Below are 12890 nucleotides of genomic sequence, written 5' to 3'. Positions count from 1 at the left end.
TGGAGGCAAATGAAAATGAGAACATGATAATCCAAAACCTTTGGGATGCAGCAAAAGTGGTCCTAAGGGAAAGTATATAGCCATACAGACCTACCTCAAGGAGCAAGAAAAATCTCAAATACACAACCTAAACTTATACCTAAAGGAGCTAGAAAAGGAACATCAAATAAAGCCTAAAGCTAGCAAAGGAAGGGAAATAATAAGGATTAGAGCAGAAATAAATGATATTTTTTAAAAAACAGTAGAACAGATCAATGAAAGTAAGAGTTGGTTCCTTGAAAGAATTAATAAAATTGATAAATCCCTAGCCAGATTTATAAAATAGAAAAAGAGAAAGGGCCCAAATAAACAAAATCACAAATGGAAGAGCAGAGATCACAACCAATAGCACAGAAATACAAACAACTATAAGAGAATATTATGAAAAATTATATGCCAAGAAACCAGGCAATCAGGAAGAAATGGACAAATTCCTAGAAACATACAAACCTCCAAAACTGAAGCCAGAAGAAATAGAAATTTTAACTGCTGCATAACCAATGAAGAAATTTTATCAGTAATTAAAAATTTCCCAACAAACAAAAAGCCCAAGGCCAGATGGTTTCCCAGCAGAATTCTATCAGACATTTAAAGAAGAGTTCATGGCTATTCTCAAACTGTTCCAAAAAAATAGAAATAGAAGGAAAACTTCCAAACTTATTCTACAAAGGCCAGCATTATCTTAATTCCAAAACCAGACAAATACCCCACTAAAAAGAGGACTATACCTGATGAACATGGATGTAAAAACTCTCAATAAGATACTAGCCAATCAAATCCAACAGTACCTTAAAAGAATTATTCACCACGATCAAGTGGGATTTATTCCTGGGCATTCTTCCAAATGCTTTTTAAGTCTTTAATCTGTCTGTATTGATTATATGCCTGGTGTGAGGTAGGGGTTCAATTTCAATTATTTTCACATTAGAATTACTACATATCCCATTACTATTTACTGGAAGTTTGCCCTTTCCTTTCTTTCCTAATCTTTAGTACTTGCTATGTCAATTAATGCGCATATATGCATGGGTCAGTTCCTCTTTTATGTCTTCATCTACATAATTTTTGACGAAACAATTTATATGAGCCTAAATTTGTTGTCAAAAAATCTCATTTCAGGGTGCCTGGGTGGCTCAGTGGGTTAAAGCCTCTGCCTTCAGCTCAGGTCATGATCCCAGGGTCCTGGGATCAAGACCCGAATCAGTCTCTCTGCTCAGCAGGGAGGCTGCTTCCTCCTCTCTCTCTGCCTCTCTGCCTACTTGTGATCTCTGTCTGTCAAATAAATAAATAAAATCTTTTTTAAAAATCTCATTTCATTAACTTACGTAAAATGCTACTTTTGACTTGATACATTATATTGTTTATCTATGATAGATCTGCTGTCATTTATTAGCCCAAATTTCTCTGGTTGCTCATGTCAAGAAAACTAAAACCTTAAAGCCAAACTTCTAAATATTTTTAGAATGGGCTATAAACATGAATCTTCTTAATATTTAGTCCCTCTTTTCTGGTGTTTAGCTCTGCATTTCAGATAATTAATCCCTACTACAGACAGAGTCTTTCTATCTCCTAAATAAGATTTTGCATAGCTTATGTCCATTACGTAATACAGTAAAAAAAAAGAAACACGAAAAATAGCCATACCAAAAATTTTGTCTATTGAAGCATTGGAAGGCAATGTGCAGTTAAACACAGTAAAGTGCCTTTTTAAACGTTGGGGAATATCATTTCGACCGCCTCCAGGGTGGATCATTGCTGCTATGATCTGCACATCAACAATAGTAGTGAAGTCTCCAGGCTTATCCAAGCTATACATTCCTTCCATTTCCATCATTTGCCGCACAATCTCATTAGTTATCTGAAATTTTATACAGTGATACTTTAGTCACATTCCACTATCGTATTCCTCCACAACTCCTACAAAATTGCACACCTGAGATTAGAAGAAAGTATTCAACACTTGTCAATGAAGTGTTTGTGAATGTTGATGGTCACCCGCAAGGCCGTTTGATTTCAGTGCTACCATTCATGAACAAAACCATAAGCTAAACGTCTGAATTGAGTCCAGGGTGCTCTTTACCATGTGGGTGAAATGGATCTCCAAAGAAATTTAAGTAAGTGAGTAATGGAATAGTAGGTACAGTTACAATAGTAGTCAGAGTTACAAGTATCAATACTGAACACGTCAAACTACTTTAAATCACAATGTGGGATGGTTTTACTCTTGAGCGTTCAGGACTACTAAGTGTTTTGGGTTTCTTTTTTATGTTTTATGTTCTTATCTTTTCGGTGGCCTCTAACACTGCTATCGCTCCTTCCTCGCTGAGAATTTCTCCTCTTTTGAATTCAGAGGCTCAGTTCTTCCCAGGCTCATCTTGTGACTTTGGATCACTTCCTAAGTCACTCTTTCTCCACCCATCCCTTACTGCTCTATAGGGGTCCCTCACTGGCTTTTTCTCTTCTTGCTATTTCAAGGGCCATGCAGAGCTGTTTGAGGAACAGTCTCAGGGTGGGCACAGATCTGGGAGTCCTGACTTCCTACAGGTATCTGAGGTGAATTCGGATAAAAGGCCAGATGGAATGGGTCCTGGCAAGCTCTAGGTAGACATTACTGATGAGGCAGTGGGCAGCGGTGAGAGGGAGGTGTTGTAAATCCCACAAGGAACATGCAGAATTCTGAAAGCATCAGTGACGGTCTCTGATAGAGAATGACTCTGGGGTTGACAGATGATCATGAGTAAGACAAGTGTGTGGCAGCATTAAAAAGAAAAAAAAATGGCGTTTTCTAAGTTGGGTATTCCTCGGAGGGAGTATATAGAGTAAGAGGTAACAGGAAGGATAAAACCCTGGGGAAAGGAAAAGAGGAGCCAGAAAGGGTGGTGAAATCGAGAAGCCTGAAGGCAGGAAGGAGTATTGCTGAAAACACACAGGGATTTCAAGAAGGGAGAATGCCAGCTCTTAACAGAGAAGCCAAAACTGAGAGAATTGCTACTCGGCTTCATAAGATGAAAGCTATTGAGACCTTTCAAATATAACTAAAAATACCAATTAAATATCACTTATAGGAGATAATGTAGTCATACCTGATCTCCCCATTCATTAATCACAGGCATATTAATATCATCAATAAATACAGTCATTTTTCTGCCTCCTGGCGGCCCATATGTGCTTCCCATTCGCTTATCCACATAGCTCTCCATTGTTCTCTAGAGAAGAGGAAATTTTTGTCTTAAGTGTTAAAAAGATTTCAACCCATATTCCTAGAAACAATGAGCCTATTTTTCAGAGTAGAACTTATTTAACATGCATAAATATGTTTATTAAAATAGACATTGTAAGATTGCAAAAATAATAAGTTATTAGAATGTGAATCATGAATTTTATACACAAAGTTCAGCTTCAGCCTCAATATTGGATCAAAATCTGCTGTCTGGACTTGGCCTAGGAAAGCTAATAGCTTAATGCCAAGTGCATCCCCATTTCCTATACACACACACACACACACACACACACATACACACCAGATTTTATATTCATACACATTTTATTGCAACCAGCACTCAAAACATTTAAAATGTTGATTACCTCAGCAAATGACAGGTTTTACCTGAAACATTATGGGTTCCGTGGCAGATGAAAAGTTCAGACTTTTGGATAACTGTACTTCAGGATCGTATTTTTTCAAATAGGCCTTAATCATTACAGTTTTTGCAGTTCCCTGCTCTCCTGTGAGCAAAACGGCCTGCAATAATCAGATAATCATGATGAAAGGGGTTGTAATGCATTCAGCTTTAAATACCTTATGGTTCTGGTAGCTTTTTTGTTGTTGTTGTAATAGTTAATACAACTAATTTTATTACTTTTTAGAATTAGACCTACATCAAAATAAATCCTAAAAATCAATAATCAATCAACCAATCAATTCTAGTTCAAATAAAGATTTCAATATAAAATGTGTACTATAACTATGCTGGGAGAAAGTATGGGTAAATAGTCATGTGACCATGGGAGTAGAGAGGGACTCTATGAGCAGACACCCACTTCCCTTGCAAGCTGGACATCAGCAGTTCAGGGGATAATGAATTGGAGTGTGTCCTGGGGTTCATTTCCCAAATGTGCTTCCCTTAAATGGCACTACCTCTAGCCCCTTGTGCTGGAATTTGGTTTTTCTATCTGTAGCATGTGAAAAGGCATGTGTTTTGTATAGGTTTGTGATCAGCTAAGAAACTATCAAATCAAACTTACTTTCTGTTGTTTTGCAATGGTGTCTATCAAAAAATTTGTTCTAACATTGTCAACATTTGGAACCAAAATAGATGAATATTCTGGAATACTGTCAGTTGGATAATAATATGGCTGAAGTTTCTTATTCCAGTGTTCCCAATCTCCTACACAGTAAGTAAAAATTCATCTTAATTCATCAAAAAATGCATTCCTTGAAAGTTATCTCAAAATATAAAAATGCAAATACTATAAGCAGGCAACAGAATCATAGGAACATTTAAAACATTTTCCAAAAATATGTTAACATAGAGGCTTATCTAATACATATGGCATTTGATCATTTAAATCTGTTATGCCTCTTTTATAAAGTCAGTTTTTAAATTTCTAAATCATTCATCTAGAGAGATCTGGCCCAAAATGGAATTAGGATTGGTTAGTGGTAAAAAACAATGACATATTTGGTATCTAGTAGGAAACCCACATCAATTGAGATTATGCTGAGTGAAATAAGTCAAGTAGAGTCAACCATCATATGGTTTTGATTACTTGTGGAGCATAAGGAATAACATGGAGGACATTAGGAGAAGGAAAGGAAAAGTGAATGGGGAGCAATCAGAGGGGGAGACAAACCATGAGATACTGGAATCTGAGAAACAAACTGAGGGTTTTGGAGGGGAGGAAGATTGGGGGAAGTGTGAGCCTGGTGGTGGGATCAAGGAGGGCATGTGTTGCATGGAGCACTGGGTGTGGTGCATAAACAATGAATCTTGGAACACTGAAAAAATAAAATTAAATAAGAAAAAAAAAAGGGTGAGAAAGACCAAAAACCAAAAGGGGTAACTGATTAGTGGACATAGAATGTTTGGCATGGAAAATGGGGAAAATAAATCTAGCCCTAAAACTACTTAATAAAGTACTCAGGCTCCTGACTACTAATTTATTAACTGATATTATATAACTAGTAATTTACTGGCTGATGTTATTGGTATGATAATTATTATTACCACATTTCATCAATTGTAAAAATTATTTATTTATATTTTAGCATATCTGGAATGTGCCTTACAACCTAGGAAGGCTTGTAATCACTACTGGTTAGGCCAGTTTGGTCAGATTCGCTAATATTGCTACCATTTAAATTAGATTATTTGCACTGTTGGTATTGCTTTGTTCATTTTGACTGGCATTTTAAATGTCTCCAGAAATACTATACTATGATTCAGGATTGTACCAAAAAAAGGTGCTGTGTACACAGAGTGCACAAAAACAGAGCAGGGGAGCACACATTTGAGAGTAAAAGAAAATATTCAGTACTAGAGGAATGACCTCAATTTCAAATTTCCTTGCAAAATATCAAGTCATATGTTAAGCATATGTTTAACTCACAAGAAACTGAGAAACTGTTTTCCAAAGTGGTTATATCATTGTCCTAGATGAGAGCCCCAGTTGTTCCATGTTCTCGCCAGTATTTGGTAGAACTAATCTTTTCATTTTAGTCATTCTGGTGGCTGTGTAATGATATGCCATTACAGTTTCAATGTGCATTTCCTTGATAACCAATGATGTGGAATATCTTTTCTTGTGTCTTTTTCACCATTTATAGGTCTTTTTTGGTGAAGCATGTATTGAAATCAATTGCCCATTTTTAAAAATTTGGGTTGGCTGTCTACCCATTATTATAGAATTAAAAGAGCCTTTATGCATTCTGTATTAAATTATTTTATCAGATGTATATTTCTATTACATTTCTTATTTTAATTACAATACAGTTGACATAAAGTGTTGTATTAGTTTCAGGTGTACAATATAGTGATTCAGCACTTCCATACACCACCCAGTGTTCATCATGACAAGTGCCCTCCTTAATCCCCATCACCTATGTTACCCACCCCCTCCCCCGCCACCTCCCCTCTGGCCACCTTCAGTTTGTTCTCCAGAGTTAAAAAGTCTGTTTCTTTAAAAAAAAAAAAAAAAAAAAAGGTCTGTTTCTTGCTTTGTCTTTTGGACATCCCTTGTCTTATTCCTGACCTTAGGGAAAAAAGTCTTGGTTTTTCTCCATTAAGAATGATGTTCGCTGTGGGTTTTTCATATATGGTTTTTATTATGTTGCGGTATATTCCCCCTAGACCTATTTTGTTGAAAGTTTTCATCATGAGTGGATGTTATACCCTGCCAAATGTCTTTTTGTATCTGTGTCTGTTGTAATTATCATATGGTTTTTATCCTTTCTTTCCTCAGTGTGAAGTATGTTGCTTGATTTTTCCATATTGAACCACCCTTGCATCCTGGGACTAAATATCATTTGATTGTGATGTGTAATTTTTTAATGTATTGTTGGGTTTGGTTTGCTAGTATTTTGTTGAGGATTTTTGCATCTATTTTCATCAGAGATACTGCCTTATAGTTCTCTTTTTCTTGTGGTGTCTTTATCTGGTTTTGGTTTTAGGGTGATCCTGACCTCATAGAATGAATATGGAAATTTTCCTTCCTCTTCTACTTTTTGAAATAGTTTGAGGAGAAAAAAAAAGTATCAACTCTTCTTTAAATGTTTGATAGAATTCACCTATGAAGCTGTCTGGACCTGGACTTTTGTCTATTGAGAATTTTTTTATTACTGATTGAATTTCACTGCTGCTAATTGGTCTGTTTAAATTTTTTCTTTCTGGGTGCCTAAGTGTCTCAGTTAAGCGACTGCCTTTGGCTCAGTTCATCATCCCAGAGTTCCAAGATCGAGTCTCGCATCGGGCTCCCAGCTTCGCAGGGAGTCTGCCTCTCCCCGTGACCTTCTCTCTTCTCATTCTTTCTGCTGGTTTTGGGTTTCGTTTATTCTTTTTCTATCTTCTTTAGGCATAAGGTCAGGCTGTTTCTTTGAGATTTTTCTTGCTTCTTGAGGTATTGCTATGAACTTCCGTCTTAGAACTGCTTTTGCTACATCCCAAAGATTTTGGACCATTGTGTTTTCATTTTCATTTGTTTCCATGTAATTTTTCATTTCTTCTTTGATTTCTTGATTGACCTATTCATTGTTAATAGCATGTTATTTAACCTCCATGTATTTATGCTCTTTCCAGATTTTTTTCTTCTGAATTCTAGTTTCATAGGATTGTGGTAAAAAATGATCCTTGGTATGACTTCAATCTTCTTGAATTTGTTGAGGCAGTTTGTAGGCTAAGATGTGACCTCTTCTGGAGACTGTTCCATGTGCACTTGAAAAGAACATGTCTTCTGCTGTTTTAGAATAGAATGTTCTGATTATATCTGTTAAATCTCCCTGGTCCATTGTGTCATTTAGTGCCACTGTATCCTCATTGATTTTCTATTTGGATGATCTATCCATTGATGTGGGGTATTGTTATCCCCTACTATTACTGTAGGGGAGTTATTGCTATATTATTATAGATTAGTTCCTTTATGTTTGTTACTAACAGTTTTTATGTATTTGGGTGCTTCCAACTTGGGTGAATAAATATTTATAATTGCTATATCTTCTTATTGAATTGTCCTTTTATTATTACTATAGTTGCAGGCATAAATATTTACAATGGTTAGATCTTCTTGATGGACAGTCCCCTTAATTATGGTATAATGCTCTTCTGCCTCTCTTATTATAGTTTTTGGTTTAAAATCTAATTTGTCTGATATAACTATGGCCATCCCAGCTTTCTTTTGATGTTCATTAGCATGATAGATGGTTCTCTACCCCCTCACCTTCAATCTGCAGGTGTCCTTAGGTCTAAAATGAGTCTCTTGTGGGCAGCAATAGATAGTTCTTGTATCTACTCTGTTACCCTATGTCTTTTGATTGGAACATTTAGTCCATTTACATTCAAAGTTATTACTGATAGGTACGTATTTATTTATTATCCCTTTTTTACTTGTTTTGTGGTTGTTTTTGTGGTTTCTCTCTGACCCTTTCTTTTTTTTTTTCATGATTTGTTGGCTTTCTTTAATGATATATTTGGACTTCTTTCTTTTTATTCTTTCCACGTCGATCACTGGGTTTTGATTTATGGTTACCATTAGGTTTGTATATAACATCTTCTGCATATAGCAATCAATATTAAGTTGACAGTTGCTTAAGTTTTGGATGCTATTTTAAATAGTATATTAAAATTTCAATTTGTAAGTGTTCACTGTGAGTATATAGAAATACAATTTGGGGCGTCTGTGTGGCTCAGTGGGTTAAGCGTCTGCCTTTCGTTCCGGTCATGATCCCGGGGTCCTGGGATTGAGCCCCACGTCGGGCTCTCTGCTCAGTGGGGAGCCTGCTTCCCCCCCCCCCCCGCCTGCCTCTCTGCCTACTTGTGATCTCTCTCTCTCTGTCAAATAAATAAATAAAAAAAAAAATCTTTAAAAAAAAAAAAAAAAAGAAATACAATTTATTGTTATATATTGTCCTTTTATCCTATGACCTTGCTAAACTTATTTACTGGTTCTAATAACTTTTTTGAGGATTGTATATGGATGGTCATATCATCTACAAATAAAGAGAGATATGCTTGTTCTTTTCCAATCTGTAGATATTTTATATATTTATTTTTGTGTTTATTTATTTATTGCCTTATTGCACTGACTAGGACCTCTAGTACAACGTTGAATAGCAATGGTGAGAAAAAACATCCTTGTCCTGTTCCTGATCTTGGGACAGAAGTATTCAGTCTTTCACCATTCAGTATAATGTTAGCCTTTTTGTAGATGCTCTTTTTCCAAATGGTGAAGTTTCTATCTCTAGTGTACTGAGAGTTTCATCATAAAAGGATGTTAAATTTTGTCAAATGATTTTTCTGTATCTATTTAGAGGACTGATAGCTTGTTTGGGTTTTAGTCTGTTAATGTGATGAATTATATTGATTGCTTTTTGAATGTTAACCTACCCTTCCATTCATAGAATAAATGCTCACTTGGATTTAACCTGTTAAAATTTTACTAAGAAATGTGTGTCCAGGGATCTGGCTGGCTCAGTCAGTAAAACATGCAACTCTTGATCTCAGGTCTGAGCTCAAGCCCCACATTGGGTGTGGAGCCTACTTAAAATAAAATTTTAAAAATTAAAAAAAAAAAAAAGAAATGTGTGTCAATACTCCAAAGAGATAATGGTCTATACTCTATTTTTCTTGAAATGTATTTCTCTGGTTTTGATATCAGGATAACATTGTCCTTATAAAATGGTCTGGGTGTTTCTTCCTTACATTTTATATGTTTCAGAAGCATTTCTGTAAAATTGGCATTATTTCTTACTTAGCTATTTGGTCAATTCACCAGTAAAGCCATCTGGGCCTGGAGTTTTCTTTGTAGAAAGGTTTTTAATTATACTTTTTTTTTTAGTGAATGTAGGGATATGTAGGATATCTATTTCTTCTTGATGAGGTTTAATAGCTTGTTCAAAGAATTTGCCTATTTCATCTACATTGTCAAGGGTACTTTCATGACATTGTTCCTAGTATTCACTTCTTATTTTCTAATGTCCATAGGGCCTGTAGCAATGTTCCCTCTTTCATTCTGGACAGTGGTAATTTATGCCTTCTCTTTTACTTACCTTGGTATCTCTGGTAATAGATTTATCAATCCTATTGATCTTTTCAAAGAACCTTCTTTTGATTGGCTTTGGATTATAACAGAATTCATATCTAGGTCCAAGGTTGCATTTCATTGTTATTTGAATTTTGAATTAGAGATCCTTTTTATGATCCCAAATCTTTAATAACAGGTAATCACAGGTAGAATTACTGGTCATTCTGATTAAAGATGGCCAGCCAAAATAATTCACTTGCCTCAATCTCTTTTTTTTTTAAAGATTTTATTTATTTATTTGACAGATAGAGAGATCACAAGTAGGCGGGGGTGAGGGGGGAAAGCAGGCTCCCTGCTGAGCAGAGAGCCCAATGCAGGGCTCCATCTCAGGACCCTGAGATCATGACCTGAGCCGAAGGCAGAGGCTTAACCCACTGAGTCACCCAGGCACCCCTTGCCTCAGTCTCTTTAAATAAACCTTCTAAAACACAGACTTTCACTTAATCCCTATTTTCAGTATGATTCTTCTATTCTCACATGTGTCCAGTGTCCTCCAAATCTAGGCAACTCTGTGTTTCATACTCCCCAAAAACTAATTCTTCCATCTTCAGCCAGTGTGAGGTGGATGCAGGTCTCTAGCCATGTGACTCTGGAAAGAAGACCTGGAGGTCTGTGTCTTAAACAGACTTACAAGCAGCCTCCTAGTTTTTACCTCTTTCCAATTCCCAAACCCTTTGAAGGTTCTGTGGCATACACTACATTGCTTCTCAACTCTTCCCACTGTCAGTTTAGGACTTACCTTGGACAGTGTGCTAAAGCAAGTATCCCTTACCTTTCTGCCTTCTTGCTTTCAAAATGCTGTTATTGCTGTCTACTCTCTTGTTCTTTAGAGTTTATGCATTAAAACAAAAAACAACAAGTGCTCTTGCTGTTTGGAGGTCTTAGGAAGAACTAGAGGTAAATACAGTTTTTAGGAATCATATTTTATCTTCTCTGGAGCTTAGAAGAATTGAGAGCTATACTCTGGGTACAGGGCACTGAATTTAAGGCATTTCTCTCAGAGACAGGGAAGCTGGACCCTGCCACACACAGGAGGCTGGGGGCTGAGGTCACAGCACTGGACTTTGCCAAGTCCTACATGTAAGTCCTACATGTAAGTAGGATGCCATCGGCTTGGTTCATTCTCTAACTATTCTGACATTTCCAACAGGGAAGTTGTAGGATTGATCTGTTATTGCATCATGAAGAATTTATGTTCTCTATACTGCTGTCCTTTCTTCTTCTTCTTCTTCAACCATCAGAAAGTACATGATGTAAGGGGCACCTGAGTAGCTCAGTGGGTTGAGCCTCTGCCTTCGGCTCAGGTCATGATCCCAGGGTCCTGGGATTGAGCCCCACATCGGGCTCTCTGCTTGATAGGGGGACTGCTTCCCCCTGTCTCTCTGCCTGCCTCTCTGCCTACTTATGATCTCTCTCTCTGTCAAATAAGTAAATAAAATATTAAAAAAAAAAGAAAGTACATGACATAAGAGGTATTGCCAACTTACTTATGCAAGATTTCACTTAGGCCACTCCAAAAATAGGAGAAACAGGAGTCTCTTATCAGTTCCCAACATGGCCAATATGCAAAACTCTACGATTCTTTGCATATATGCCTTTTTAGAATGGTATTAGCAATCATCTTACTTACAATTGGCTTAATATTTCCCCATAGAAAAGTCTATGGAAGTTAATGTTTTTCTCATTGAAAAAGAGATTATCTCATTTCAGGTATAAGTCACAGTACTTACCATAATCAGTAACATAAAACTCATACATGGTCTGACTAGTGCCTTTGGGTATTTCTGGTAAGTCTAACTTGCTTTCATGATTTCGTAAAAAGACTTCAAGCTTTTCTCTGCTTTCCAGTTCCAAGAGGGCTCCTAAACTCCACATTAGGCCAAACACAAATAATTTATGAAGATGTTCGACACATGAAACGCCACCTTCTTCTTTGGAGGGAATTAAACCTTCCAGTAGATTGAGAGACTGCAAATATTTGAATTACAATAAAATAAGTTTTTGTACTCAAGTTTTTGAAATAAAAATGTTTAAATGATAATAAATTTAAAAGAAGGAGAAAAATGGGGAAGAAAAATATATAGCTCTCCAGGTATTTCTTGATCACTGTCCTACCACAAACAGCATTTACAGAAAGGTCATTCTGCTTTATTTAAACAAGCTGCATGGACTAGCAGAAAAGATGCCAAAATGGGAATATGAGGATGTGGTTTCGACCCCACGCTCATGCCACCAACCTCACTGAGCCTCAGTCTCCTGATCTGAAAAACAAACGTCCTAAACTAGATGTTTTCTTTTCTTCTTTCCTTCCTTCCTTCCTTTCTTCCTTCACTTTTTTTTTTTTAAGATTACATGTTTTCTAAGGTAGTTTCTGGATCTAAAGTTTAGTTACCCCAAATTTTCTACAGCAGAGATTGCATTTCTTTTTCACTCTTTGCAGGGCTCAGCAAATTGTGGCCCCAGGGGTTGGCCACCTGTTTCGCAAATAAAGTTTCACTGAGACACAATCATACTCACTCATGTAAGCATTGTGTCTGGCTGCCTTTGCAATAGAGCAGCAGATGTGAGTGGCTGAGACAGACAGTTGTGCAAACATTTGCCTAAATATTTGCTACCCGCTCATTTAAGGAAAAATGTGCCAACTCCCATTTGGCATCAGAAAGAAATATATCTACATTAAGACATCCTCAGTCTTGCAAAACAAAATTAATCCAAGATAAGATTTTTCATTTACATTATGCATTTTAAAGTCATTACTAAATAATTCATTGATTTGGGCCCTTATGTATTACTTCTTATATAATTATGTATTACTTCTTACCTACCCACCCTCACTGACTGGCGTCCTTTATTAAACTTAGAGAAAACCAAAGTACCAGAATGGATCATGAAAGATCACTTTTACCCTAGAAGCAGGGGAGCCTTCATAATCTATAATCAGGTTCTGATTTTTTCCAAAGACTATTAAGGCAAACTGAGTATGAGAGGAAAACACAGATACAATGCTAGAAATGACTTGGAAAATTGTTTAAAGCTTTTCCCTATCTTATATAGTC

At 36.5% G+C, this 12890-nt stretch overlaps 1 protein-coding gene across 2 annotated transcripts in view; it reads right to left on the bottom strand.

The window, feature by feature from the left end:
- The window catches only part of DNAH8 (dynein axonemal heavy chain 8), a gene marked incomplete at its 3' end in the record, with an annotated part of 317468 nt that overhangs the window by 148399 nt on the left and 156179 nt on the right, over positions 1–12890 (bottom strand). For both annotated transcript variants that reach the window (XM_080806629.1, XM_080806628.1), the window contains exons 49-53: positions 11565–11802; positions 4285–4427; positions 3647–3781; positions 3123–3245; positions 1684–1897 (exon numbers count right to left, since the gene is read on the bottom strand). In XM_080806629.1, coding sequence (XP_080662755.1) covers positions 1684–1897; positions 3123–3245; positions 3647–3781; positions 4285–4427; positions 11565–11802 — 853 coding nt within the window. The remainder of the gene's footprint in view (positions 1–1683; positions 1898–3122; positions 3246–3646; positions 3782–4284; positions 4428–11564; positions 11803–12890) is intronic.

This window comes from Martes martes (genome assembly GCF_963455335.1).
Source record: "Martes martes genome assembly, chromosome: 6".
In the NCBI taxonomy this organism is placed as follows: Eukaryota; Metazoa; Chordata; class Mammalia; order Carnivora; family Mustelidae; genus Martes; species Martes martes.
This window is presented reverse-complemented; position numbering and strand designations above follow the sequence as displayed.